The 12,398-nt window shown below is 55.5% G+C and overlaps 6 protein-coding genes and 1 non-coding gene across 7 annotated transcripts; 5 read left to right on the forward strand and 2 right to left on the reverse strand.

Annotated features, from left to right (window-relative positions):
• The first annotated feature begins 31 nt into the window (after positions 1–31).
• Positions 32–1,700, forward strand: SCHCODRAFT_02158713 (uncharacterized protein). The gene is made up of 7 exons (XM_050341954.1): positions 32–195; positions 246–421; positions 473–509; positions 567–580; positions 634–706; positions 754–876; positions 925–1,700. The coding sequence occupies exons 2-7, from the start codon at positions 391–393 to the stop codon at positions 1,391–1,393; spliced, it is 747 nt and encodes a 248-aa protein (XP_050202266.1). The 5' UTR covers positions 32–195; positions 246–390; the 3' UTR covers positions 1,394–1,700.
• SCHCODRAFT_02158708 (uncharacterized protein) lies at positions 1,476–1,947 on the reverse strand. The gene has a single exon (XM_050341953.1). The coding sequence runs from the start codon at positions 1,804–1,806 to the stop codon at positions 1,528–1,530; it is 279 nt and encodes a 92-aa protein (XP_050202267.1). The 5' UTR covers positions 1,807–1,947; the 3' UTR covers positions 1,476–1,527.
• Positions 1,788–5,720, forward strand: SCHCODRAFT_01143627 (uncharacterized protein). The gene is made up of 16 exons (XM_050341099.1): positions 1,788–1,922; positions 1,972–2,347; positions 2,400–2,536; positions 2,588–2,842; positions 2,904–2,985; positions 3,039–3,192; positions 3,245–3,320; positions 3,369–3,536; positions 3,589–3,598; positions 3,646–4,293; positions 4,349–4,385; positions 4,435–4,550; positions 4,661–4,796; positions 4,850–5,023; positions 5,080–5,487; positions 5,537–5,720. Exons 1-15 carry the CDS (start codon positions 1,818–1,820, stop codon positions 5,393–5,395), a joined length of 2,790 nt encoding a protein of 929 aa, XP_050202268.1. The 5' UTR covers positions 1,788–1,817; the 3' UTR covers positions 5,396–5,487; positions 5,537–5,720.
• Positions 5,721–5,788: 68 nt separating this feature from the next.
• SCHCODRAFT_t39 lies at positions 5,789–5,872 on the reverse strand. The gene has a single exon. It is a non-coding gene; the product is annotated as a tRNA-Trp (tRNA).
• A 417-nt stretch (positions 5,873–6,289) lies between these two features.
• Positions 6,290–6,930, forward strand: SCHCODRAFT_02611377 (D-aminoacid aminotransferase-like PLP-dependent enzyme). Its single transcript, XM_050344470.1, has 3 exons — positions 6,290–6,314; positions 6,370–6,456; positions 6,494–6,930. The coding sequence occupies exons 1-3, from the start codon at positions 6,309–6,311 to the stop codon at positions 6,881–6,883; spliced, it is 483 nt and encodes a 160-aa protein (XP_050202269.1). The 5' UTR covers positions 6,290–6,308; the 3' UTR covers positions 6,884–6,930.
• A 395-nt stretch (positions 6,931–7,325) lies between these two features.
• SCHCODRAFT_02611380 (uncharacterized protein) lies at positions 7,326–10,888 on the forward strand. Its single transcript, XM_003038614.3, has 10 exons — positions 7,326–7,428; positions 7,481–8,179; positions 8,227–8,452; positions 8,504–8,742; positions 8,788–8,898; positions 8,949–9,005; positions 9,056–9,166; positions 9,218–10,243; positions 10,291–10,376; positions 10,425–10,888. The coding sequence occupies exons 1-10, from the start codon at positions 7,333–7,335 to the stop codon at positions 10,723–10,725; spliced, it is 2,952 nt and encodes a 983-aa protein (XP_003038660.1). The 5' UTR covers positions 7,326–7,332; the 3' UTR covers positions 10,726–10,888.
• A 106-nt stretch (positions 10,889–10,994) lies between these two features.
• On the forward strand, positions 10,995–12,342 carry SCHCODRAFT_02611384 (uncharacterized protein). Its single transcript, XM_003038613.2, has 6 exons — positions 10,995–11,179; positions 11,235–11,269; positions 11,326–11,347; positions 11,410–11,434; positions 11,484–11,958; positions 12,010–12,342. The coding sequence occupies exons 1-6, from the start codon at positions 11,021–11,023 to the stop codon at positions 12,155–12,157; spliced, it is 864 nt and encodes a 287-aa protein (XP_003038659.1). The 5' UTR covers positions 10,995–11,020; the 3' UTR covers positions 12,158–12,342.
• Positions 12,343–12,398: the final 56 nt, after the last annotated feature.

The raw sequence follows: 12,398 nt of genomic DNA on the forward strand, positions 1-12,398 counted from the left end.
ACAGTCGTGAGTTGGCCTTGTCTCCGCTGTCGATCGTCGCTGTAACTTTGCATAGGATCACGCTGGAAGTGCCTGTCACTGAGGAAGCGCTGGCACGTACGAACTCGCGCAAGTCCAACCGCTCGGACAGGACATCTCGATCCGGTCGCTCCGATGTACCGTCCTCTCGTTCGCATCGGGGCCAGGAATCGTCAGGCATGTGTCAATTCTCGTTCATAGATAAAGCGTTTCTCATCCAGATTCAGATAAAGGCGACACTTCTCCAGCGCAGCCCCCTTCCAAGCCACTCTCCTCGTATGAACCCTTCGCCACGCCAATCGTCCACGTTACTGAGGCCTTTTCAGTTTCGGAAAGACCAACTCATCTGTCGCCTCCCTGCCCCTCCTTAATATGATGCCCAACGTACCTCTGAGCCATCAACGTATGTACATCCAGTGAAACTGAGTTCATCCATTAACAATCGATCTCTTAGCCAAATTGAGGATTGTGAATCCCGACAGCTCGTCTAAGTGCGTGTATCCGTACCTCTACAGGCACATGCATTAATCTCTACATTGCCATCGCAGGCACTCCGGGTCTGGTACGGCTTGATCAAGTTGCAGCCTGCCTCACGTTCCTGACGCTCATCCTCAGCGCACTCTCACTCATCTGGGCGCGGTAAGGATGGCCATCGTCGACGGTATAACAGTGAGAGCCCCGCACCATTGTATGTCTCAGTCCCTTGGCTTGTCAATGTCACTGAAAGCAAGACAGATCGCACAGCGCGGCGCGCAACGAGGGCGCGACTTTGCGGCGCACCTCAAGCGATAAACCCGAGAATGGCAGCGAAGAGTTACTCATCGTGTTGGTCGACGAAAATACTGCGACATGGCATGGGTGAGTTCAGTGCACTACAAAGGACTTCTCACTGAGACCTTGATGTAGTCTGGACCGGCGTGCGTCCACGCGGAGCCCTCAGACCAGGAATGCGGTCCGAGAGTCCCCGTGGAATGGGCCATTAGCTCGTAGCTCAACGCTGCCTTACGGATCTAGTCGTCGGCGATACGAAGTCCCGCTCGAGCAGCCGGGCGACGACAGTACCGATGAAGGAGAGTCTTCCGACGACGACTATCCACCGGTCGTTCCTATGCCCCAACTCCTCGAGCTCACAGGTCGGATACCGCCGTCATATCCGGCGTCATATGCGTCACCGCCGGTTGTACCTCTCAATGTCTCCCATTCGCGCGGCTCGACGCCTGCCCCAGTCATCCCGAACTATAGCCCTTACAGCACAGGGAGCTCGCTGTCGGCCGGGTCGCCCTTCATTTCGACTTACAACACTCCTCAAACTCCCCTACGGCCGCTTTCATCCACGTATCCTTATGCACATCCATACGGTGGCATTCCTCTCTAGAGGCTTTGCCCTTGTCACATACATCTGCTAATAACGGACAGACGCACTAGCCCATTCTCGCCAACTGTTTATTCGTCATGATCATCGGGGGGTGTATGTATTGTAAACTATGCAAGGTGTAATGCTATATCGACCTAATGTTGTTCCCTCAGAGCTTCGACCTCAATAGTGATTGTACTCTGGTCTGGCATTCTGTCTCGACTGCGCACCGCTGTTAGAGAGATAACGATCGCCATGTAGGCGCCGGCTACGTTTATAGTTCCTCCCTCCCTCTTATCCGAAGGCGCACTGGCCACGGGCGAGCCGTAATGCCCGCCGTCATGTGCTATCTCACCTGATAGAGGTATAGGAGATGCATATATAAGGGAGCAGAGTACCGTAGCGGACAGACGTTCAGTCCATTGCTTTCGCATCTCTGTCTGCCATGTCTGCCACAGTCGTCCCCGGTACTGCCTCTGGAATCGAGAACTCGACGAAGGACTCCACTCACGCACCTAAGCACCCGCTGGATCCGCTGACGCCAGAGGAGGTACTTTCGCTGCTCTATTGTCCGAAGCTGGCACTGATGAAGAAGATAGATCGCGGCTGTCTGCCTGGTCGTTCGCCATCATACGGCCAATATCCCGGACATCAATGCCTTGAAGTTCATTACTTGCTCTCTTCTTCCTCCGCCGAAGCGCCAGGTCCTTGCTCACCTGGGCATTCCGCTGACCCCTGGCGGTAAACCTGAACCGGCCACCCCTATCATCCGCCGGGCTGAAGTCGACTTCCTGGAACTCGCTGCGGGAACCGCTTACAACGTGGTATTGTCGCTCGGCGAGGGTCAATGGAGCGTCGATGCGCTTGATCGCCTGCCTGAGGGGACACAGCCACAGATTTCCGTTCAGGAACTTGTAGCAGCTGAGAAGACGGTTAAGGCAGACAAGAGGGTCCAGCAGTTGGCGAAGGAAGTTGGTCGGTCCAGATTCCCTTCTCAGACGTGTTTGACGGCTCAACGACGCCTCAGGCATCGAACCTGACCAGATAGTCTGCGATGGCTGGTCCATTGGTTACGATCCTCGTTTCCCTCAGCAGGAGCGCGTGCAGCAAGCTCTCGTATTCGCCAGATTTGGGGAGCACGAGAATCTTTACGCGCATCCGATGGTGAGCTCGCGGAGTCCCGAAGTTTATCTCATGACTGACAATGCCGATAAGGACTTCATACCTGTTCTAGATTCCAACGCGGAGAAGGTCCTTCATATCGATTTCCCACCGCGTTATACAGCTTCCGCCAATGGTCCTACACTTTCGGTACCCACGACTGCGCCGGGCGAACTGGGCGACGCGAGCGCAGGCCTTGCGGCCGCCAAGCGGGAACGCATCCCTCCTCCCAAGAAGGCCTTCGACTTCCTGCCAGACCTAATGGAGAAGTCAGAGCCCGACTTCAAGCCACGCGAGGGTTTGAAGCCGGTAAGTACGCAGTAACTCTTCATTACCGGCTTACACTCATCGGTGTATCGTTCATCTCCAGCTACACGTCCTCCAGCCTGAGGGCGTCAGCTTCAAAGTGAACGGACACGAACTAGAGTGGCAGAATTGGAAGATGCACATATGTAAGTTCCCGCCGAGTGCAGCATGTCCATCGCTCACCTTGGTTGTCGCTTAGCGTTCACCCACCGCGAAGGCATTGCTCTATCGACCATCACATACAATGACAATGGAGAGATCCGTCCCATTTTCTATCGCCTTTCTCTCGCCGAGATGGTTGTGCCCTATGGCGCGCCGGAGTTCCCTCATTCGCGCAAGTTCGCTTTTGACTCGTACGTGAACCTCGCAAGCGTCCGTACAACCTTACATAAAACGTGATAATAGGGGCGAATATGGGATGGGTACCATGGCCAACGAACTTTCTCTTGGCTGCGATTGCCTCGGACAGATTCATTACCTTGTACGTCTCTTCTGGTTCGATTTTAATCTCCGTCTGACCTGTTACTAGCCCGGTTCGTTCGTGGCGAACGACGGCAGCGCAATCATCATCAAGAACGTGATATGCATCCACGAAGAGGACAATGGCGTGCTCTGGAAGCACAGCGATTACAGACCCAACGGCCGGTCGCATACTGCCCGACGCCGGCGCCTTGTCGTCAGCATGGTCTGCACATTGGTATGTGATCATTCACCTTTAGTCAAATACACACTCAACGAACGTTGCTCAGGCAAATTACGGTACGCGTACCGCGGGACGCGCTTGTCCCTCACTAACGCTTGGGCAGAGTACATCTGGAATTACCATTTCTACCAGGATGGTAGCATCGAACTCGAGGTTCGACTCACCGGTATTCTGCAAGTCTATGTCGGCGCAGACGGCGAGCCGAGTCCTCACGGCACCTGGGTCGCCCCGAATGTCAACGCGCACTATCACCAACACATGTTTTCTGTCCGCGTCGATCCCATGGTGGACGGCCTGCAGAACTCCGTAGTGGAGACGGACGTCGTTATGTCCGACGCACCGACTGGGTCCGCGCAGAACTTCGCTGGCAACTCATTCACGACGAAAGAGTCTCTTATCAAGCAGGAGGGCTCCCGCCAGTACGATCTCGCCGCGGACCGTCGTTGGAGGATCGTCAACTCCGGCCGGAAACATTACAGCAGCAACGCGAACGTTGGGTACAGTATCGGCATGAAGGGCGGCGTCGTCCCATCCTTTGTACGTGATGACGGATGGTGCGCGTCTCGCGCCGGCTTCGTCAAAGCCCCGCTCTGGGTTGTGCGGGATGTGGAGGGACCGAAGGGATCCAGGATGTGGCCGTCTGGCAAGTATGTGCCGCAGACTAGGACGACACCGGAAGACTCTCTGGAGAAGTGGTCCAAAGGAGGACAGAGCGTCGAAGACGAAGACATTGTGGTCTACGTGACAATCGGTAAGCGGCAGTCCACTGTACACCCTTCACCCGCGCGTCGCTGACTTCTAATTAGGGACTACCCACATCCCGCGCCCTGAGGATTGGCCTGTGTAAGTCCACGAAGAGTCGCGCGATGCAGATACTCTGACTATGCCACAGTATGCCTGTGGACCATCTCAACGTCACCTTCAAGCCGCAGTCGTTCTTTGCGAAGAACCCCAGCATGGACGTCCCCGCCGCGAAGGACACTCACAGCGTCTCTGCTTTTTCGAATGGTAACGCCGCCTGCCATTGCTAGATATACTTCGAACACTTGTATCAACACACATCCAACTGTTGTACGCTACTGTACGTTATGCCAGACTTCTTCCCCGATATGATACAGAACGTGGTTCGCTGAGCAGCGGCAATATCGGCTCCTCGGGCCGCACTGTGATCTCGGAATTCCCTTTGTTCTTGTCCAAAACAGTCATCATGGCCGACGCATTCGATCTTGAGGCCCTCGTGCACGTCGAACAGGAGTCAGTCCTCATCAAATGCTCTACAGCAGGCGTAATCACTGAACTCAGCTCAGCTTCTACGACTCCGGCTTCAAGGATGGTTTCGATCATGGTCGGATACATGGCCTCATCGAGGGACGCGCGCTGGGCCGTGAAAAGGGCTTTGAGATGTGGGAGGAGCTAGGTTTCTACGAGGGCTTTGCTTTGATGTGGCAGGCCGTATATACACATCAGGGTCGCACCGATGAGTACGTTCCTCTCGAAGAGAAATAGACAATCCTTTCCTGACCGATGTCTTCACCAGCCGCGCGATGAACCACATCAAACATCTGCTCAATCTCATCTCGCATTTCCCTCGTGTCAACCCATCGATTTCAGACAGCCCGTCTCAGGTGGACATCCCAAAACTGTTCCGACAGATACGCTCCCGGTACAAAGCACTTTGCGCCACCCTGGGCGTCCGACCCAGTTTGCGTGCCGCGTCTACCGAGGGCACTCCTGATGGCGCGGATAGTCCTTCAGAGGACATGGAGAGTGCACCTGCGAAAGTACCTCAAGGCCCCATTTGGAGCGTCAACAGCATTGACAAGTCGTCTGCTGGCGTGGAAATCAGTCTTTAAAAGCCCCGACGCTGGGCGATTAGGATATCGTTCACATCAGCCGCCAGGACGCGTCCGGCCCTTCGAGACGCTTTCCCGGAGGAAGGCGGATGGTGCGTCTGTCTGCGGTTACTTTCCTCCTCTGCCGCTGACTTGGCTTAGCGGCCCTCGACAGTGGAGATTGCTGCATCCCCCGTTTACCAGAGACCAGAGCGCTTGCGTATGGCTTGGTACGCCTGACAGGATACAGGTTTTAAGTTCAGCGGGCAGACACGCCAGGTCTCTCGTAGGCACTAACATGTAATGTCCGCCTGTGAAGTACATGAAGACAGCTGTGTCGGACTAACAAACCTGTTGGAAAGAGAGCAAGTCACCATTCCCCACCTACCTGCCTGCTCAAATATCACCAAAAAATGAACCCTGCCCGGATCGAACGGACGACCTTATGGACGTTCCAGTAAACTGGAATCATACGCGCTACCACTGCGCCAAGGGTTCATGTGATCCCGCCTCTCTGTGTTTGTTCTCACCGCCAATTTGGCGGGATGTATCACTATAATTGAAAGGCTTAGATGAGTATGTCATCATCTCGCTGGTCGTGATTCTCGTGAGATGATCATGTCTTGCTCTGCTGATAACTTTTCACTGTCCTGCCATGTCGAGTGTGGGGGACGTCATTGGCGAGGAGCAACTCGAGCCATACGAGTTGTTGACGTCGACTCGATACGATCCCTTCCTCCGATCCTTGCGATGGAACTATGATCGGGACGGCCCTTCTGCCCTCTTCCTCCTTCCACAGCACTTTGGTCGTTTGCAGGACGCGATCGGACGCCACGGCTGGTATATACCCAGCTTCACATATGATGAACTCAAGTCGAGATGCAAGGCTGTCGTAGCGGAAGCAGCAGAGGGCCTTGCGGACCCTTCAGCTGCCATGAAGGTGTGTAGACGTGCATTCGCCCCGCATCGTGTTACTAAAGTCTTCCATGGGCTAGCTTCGAATAACCCTTTCCTCGAGCGGCGTGCTCTCGGTGACTACTTCTCCCGTGGCACCATTCCATCGGGACCCAACATTGGGGGGCGTACTTCCAGCCGACCGATGATCCTGCTCTCCTCGAGCCCTCTTACAAACTAGAGATTGACTCGCAACCGACGCCGTCTTCTATATTCACAAAAACGAAAACAACTCAGCGCTCTGTCTATGATGCCGCTCGCCAGAGGGCAGGCATCTTGCCCGGAGACTTGAAGGAGGTACTGCTCTACAACGAAAACGGGGAAATGACAGAGGCGTCTATATCGAACGTCGCTTTCTTCCGCGAGTCCTATTGGGTCACGCCGCCATCATCCACAGGATGCCTACCGGGTGTACTGCGCGCATGGCTTCTAGAGCAAGGGAGGATTCGCGAGGCTACCTCTCGTATCAAGAAGGACGATGTCCGGGAAGGGGAGTGGGTAATGCTCACAAACGGGGTCCATGGGTGTCGCTTTGGAAAGGTAGTTGGAGCGTAGGAGTTTCCAGACTGCATCGTCCGTATGGATTGCGGGTGCTCGTCGTAAGGCTTACTCTGCTCACCCCTGGCTGCAAAGTAAATGTTCACTACATGTAGAATTAGCTTGCTCGGTGCTTGCTAGACTGTGCACGTCTGGGCACCAGCCCAATTATTCCGGATGGCCGGCCCTTCGAGGACTGTTCCTCCGAAACCTTTGTTCTCAGTGACTTATTCTTGAACTTTTCCCCCTCGAGTCAAGTGCCTACCCTTTCCTATTAAGCACAGATATTGCCGGAAAGCTCTTTCGTGGATGGGCGGCCTCTGCCATGGAATACGCTGTTGAGCGGGGCTAACAGGTGCTTGCGTTGGTCCAAATTCGAACTTCATCAGACGTGACGTTTGGCACGTGACGCGTATCTACTGTTGGCTGTGGCGCCGCTGGTGCCTGCTTACATCCATACCACCACCATGCCTTTCACTGTGAAGGCCACTTTCAAAGGCGAGACGCGCAGGGTCTCGTTCCCGGAAACGGCCTTTCCTGCCTACGAGCAGGTCTGTCATGAGGTGCGTGGCTGCCTTGTCTTCAGTTTGGCGCTGGCGCTTATCTGGATTGCAGCTTTACCGTCTCTTCCCGCTCTCCAGTACTTTCCACCTCGATAGGTTACTCTTCGTTCCAGACTCCGCTCAGCCCTCTCGTATCATGCTTGCGAAGGAGGTTTCGACGGAGAGCGAGTACATGAACGCCATCGCGCCGCACAGGGCGCACGTAGGGTCGAGCTCTATGCTGACGTTCAACGTCACGGAGGACCGGCTGCGCAAGCTCCCAGCTGCGCCGGCCTTCAGTGCTGTGAGCTCTAGCGAGTACGACATGTCTGTTGATCGGCCGTCGACGACGCAGAGTCCACGACTATACTCGGGTGTCCCTGCCATGGACATGCCCCACAATCCTATATCATGCGCGGCTATTCCACCCCCTCCCATCATCTACTCGACACCGCAAGCAGGATTTGCGTCCTTCGACCAGCTATGGAGTCACCCCTCGCCGTTTGCCCATTCTGCTTCGCCGCATGGCACGGTCCCACCATCGGCCTGCTGCTCGGTTTCGCAGGGCAAAGCCGAGGTCAAGGAAATGCTTCAAAGATTCCGTCTCGATCTCGACCGCATAGTAGCCACCTCCTTCGGTGGAGAAGGGCCAGTAGAACGTGATACGGTGAAGCCGAGTGGTAATAATCCGCAGCATCCCGTATACTGCTCGGCCTGTACCTCCATATGTCAGGGGCCTTACGCTGTTTGCAAGCGTTGTCAGATCATCAAAGTACGCCACGCAATTGTTATGGCGGTCCACCCACTGATCCTTCGCAGTGCTCGGCCTGCAGCGCGAAACCTGACCACACGTTCTGCATGCTCAGCGTCGAAGGTCATGAGATGAGCCATCACGGCTTCCTCGATGCCACCAGCCTTCCTGTCCCTCCGCCTCTGGATACTCCCCGAGTCGATGTCCATCCGCCCGTGGTGCACGATGGTGTTATCTGCGACAAGTGCAATAAGACTATCGAAGGAGTCCGTCGCAAGTGTCTGGACTGCCCAGGTATTCACCAACCTTCTTTCCTCTTACATATCAGGCTAAACAATCTCTCAGATTATGACCTGTGCACTGCTTGCATGACCAGTGGAGCTGCCGAGGAACACAATCCTTTCCACGAGTTCTTCGACATCGAGGTCCCTGGGCGTGTCATTGTACATCAGGTCTTCAGCGGGCCGGACGCGCCCTCTCGCTCGACCACAGGCGCCCAGAGCGTAGTGTCAGGCTCGCCCATGATGCATGTTCATAACGCGTTCTGCGATATCTGCTCTTCCAGGATCCACGGCGATCGCTACGTGAGTACGTTCGCGCGCAAAGTACAGCTGGCTCATGCTCCGCAGAAATGTATCACTTGCCCGGATTTCGACACTTGTTCATCTTGCTATAGCAAGACCAAGGCGGAGCATCCAGGCCACGCCTTCGCCAAACTTGTAGGTCCCGGGGATGCCATAGTAAGTTCGTTTTCAAATAGCCTACGGCATTTGCTATAACACCTTGCTAGGCCGTACACCAGGCGACTTGCGATCTCTGCGACTCCAAGATTCGCGGAGACCGCTTCGTAAGTCACTCAGCCCGTCGACTGGCAGACTCACTGACTCATTCCTTCAGAAATGCGTCAATTGCCCCGATTTCGATACCTGCGCGGCATGCTTTGAGATCACTTCCGAGCAGCATCCTGGTCATGCCTTCGTCAAGGTCGCCAGGCCGGAGGATCACATCGTACGCTGTGGCTATATAGTCATACTTCGGTCTCTGACATCCTTCTCGCAGAATCGCAAGAGTATCGGCTCGTTCGCGAACCATATGGCGACCTGCGATTGTTGCAACAAGCCTATCCGTGGCGTACGCTACAAGTGCATGCATGCGGACTGCGCCGACTTCGACTTGTGCGCGAACTGTGAAGCGCTGCCAATCGCGGTACACCCAGATAATCACCCGATGCTTAAGATCAAGTCCCCGAGCGTCTCCATCCCTCGAGTGCACAGGTTGGAACAGCAAGCGTCGGCCACAGACGCGACATCTCAGGCCACCGTCGACCGGGAGATTGAAGCTTTCAACGCTGGCTACATCTTCAACCCCTTCGATTCTCGTGTCCCTTCGCCTTCCCTCGACGACAGTCATGCTGAGCCTGCTCCGCCGTCGCCGGCGGCGCCATGGCAAGCGTTGGCTGACGCTCAGACGTCCCCACCCATGCAGGTCCCTGGAGGTTACGACACCGACTATTTCCCCGCATTTGCAGCCCCGGAACTCGCCCCACCTCTCATAAGCCTGGAGCAATCTGTTTCCGCCCTCGCTACGGCGGAGCATCTCATGGCGAACCTCCGCGTTGGCGAAGAAACTAATGCAACAATTCAAGTGGATCTGCCCTCGCGGCCTGCGAGTACGACCCCCGTCAATGTCTCGCCACAGCTACCATTGAGCGGCGCGCATTCCTCGACTGACCGCAGCGGTGGAGCGCCAGACAAACGGACCCCTAACGAGTCGCTGGCTGCTTTGCTGCATGGATACACTTCCGCGGAATCGTCTGTAGTGGACGTGAAGAGGCCCTCCATGACGGAGGCAATGCTTCAGGCCGACTTCGTGGCCGACGTTACTGTTCCCGATGGTCAAGTCTTTCCGCCAGGCGCCGAATTCGTGAAGGTGTGGCGTGTGCGTAACAGTGGAGACGCTGACTGGCCATCGTCCACCTCTCTCGCTTTCGTTGCGGGGTCACCGCTGGGAGGAGCGAAGAAGGCCATACCTGTTGGTTCTGTAGCCGCAGGTTCGGAGGTGGAACTTGCGACGGACGAGCTCAAGGTCAGTTCAGGTCGTTCATGGGAGGCCCTTGTCTAATTGCTACGCAGGCTCCTGATGCTCCTGGTCGCTACCTTGGTTACTGGAGGTTGAAGGATGACAAGGAACATGTATTCGGAGCGACATTTTGGATCGAGTGAGTGAACATCTTCTAAGTTGCGTGTCTGTCCTCACGTCTGCGAAGGGTCGTCGTACAAGAGGCAAGCGGTATGCGTGAAGACAACGAAGGACTGACCTCGTCCTCCATCGTCGTAATGCCGCAAGCTGCGCCTGCTCACGAGCGCACGGCGAGCGCGGACAGCATCAGCTCGCCAGTGACCGCACCGTCGAAGCCCTCGAGCGAAAGCGGGTTCGATAGCTCGTCTATGTCCATCATTAGCGGCGACTCGGATGATGAGCTGTGGGAAGACAGTCGCGCGCAAGCACCTGCGGAGGGTACGGAATACGTTGTGCTCTACGACGAAGTGTCATCCGAGGACGATTAGTTACATGACGGAAAGTATCATCTTGCGGGATCCCCCTCCCTATCACGCTCTTTATATCTCAGTTTTGACATCTTGTTGATCGTGTCCTCCGTTCGTTGGTAGCCTTTACATATATTTATCTGGAAATGTGCCCTCTTGCTGTGTTGGCGAACGTATGCCTCGGGAGACCAAGTCACTGGCGAGCAAGTGGTGAGCGCTTGAACAATTGCGGTCAAATGAGCCCTTGCGCGACCGGCCTGTCGGACCGTCTTGCTTTCCAACCTTGTCTCCGACCACCTTCCTGCTTGCCTTGCCAATGTCACGCCGATCTCGCTCGCGTTCATACTCTCGTTCTCGCTCTCGCTCTCCTGGAAGGAGGATAACGTTGCCTTACAACGCACAGCCCATCTCTGATCGTGACTACTTCCTGAAGAGTGATGAGTTCAGGTTATGGCTCAAGGATGAGAAGCGCAAGGTGAGCCTGGTGCGTCTGCCCATGCTCCAAGCCTCTCATTCGCCATGTTATCTAGTACTTTGATGAACTGTCCGGGGACAAGGCCCGAAGGTGCGCCCAGGTTATGATTACCTGCGCGAATGCGCTAATGCGATCCCGCCCCTCAGTTACTTTCGCAAGTTTGTGAAGGTCTGCATCGTCCTCCCTTTCTCAATATGATGAACTACACATCTGAAGCTTTGCTCTTGAAGGCCTGGAATCGTGGCAAGCTCTCGCGTGCGTCAAGGACCCGTAGCCCCTGTCGCGTAGGATTGACATTTTGCAGGAGAGATATACGCGGGGGTTGATCCTTCTGCGACCTCTGCCTCTTCCCAAACTTCCTATAAATGGACATTCGCCTCGAAGGGGTCTCGGACCGACCATGAAGCTCTACGATCTGTGTGCGAAGAGATTGCTGCCGCGACGTATGCCAAAAATGGGTCCAGCTCTGAGCCATCGACATCGACCCGAGGGAAGCAAGTGGGACCCACTCTGCCTTCGAGTACCGACCTTCAGCTCGCGCGTGAGACTGAAGAAGACATGCGCGAGACTGAACGCAGATACAAGCGGAAACGTGACAAGTTGGAGACGCGCGACCGCATTGAGAACATGGTCGGCCCCAAGGAAGTTGGGCGAGAAGGGATGCTTGAGAAGAAGCGTGCCCGACGCGAGGAAGACCGGGCCTATCGCGAACGCGGAGACGAAGGATTGGAAGCTGACGAGAGCACCCTGATGGGCGGAGGGGACGATTTTCAATCTGTGTAAGTTTCGTCACCTCGTTCGTCTGGCCTTGAACCTCAATCGCTGGCTAGGCTCGCCAAACGAAAGGCGGCCACGGAGCGATACTCTCGAGCAAGGGAGATGAGAGACCAGGAGCTTAGGGAAAAGGCCGGACAAATGAAGGAGAAGGAGAAGGCCACGATGGACATGTTCAAGCAGATGGCGGCCAAGTTCGGGTAATCTACGCGCTCTCTCGCATCTCTGGAGTATGCTTCCCGTATGAATTCTGTTCAGATGCCCTTGCTGTGGACCTCGACTGCGTTGGTGGCGCCAAGGCCGCGCTGCACGTTCGTAACATGCATGACCGCATCAGTGCGCCTTCCGTAGTCCCATGTAGGTAGCAGTATACAGGCACAGTCTTTGACTTCGAGCTCCGCTTGCATTGTCAACTGAGTGTCGGTGAGCTGGCAACTGAGCGACA

Source organism: Schizophyllum commune, assembly GCF_000143185.2.
Source record: "Schizophyllum commune H4-8 unplaced genomic scaffold SCHCOscaffold_2, whole genome shotgun sequence".
Lineage (NCBI taxonomy): Eukaryota > Fungi > Basidiomycota > Agaricomycetes > Agaricales > Schizophyllaceae > Schizophyllum > Schizophyllum commune.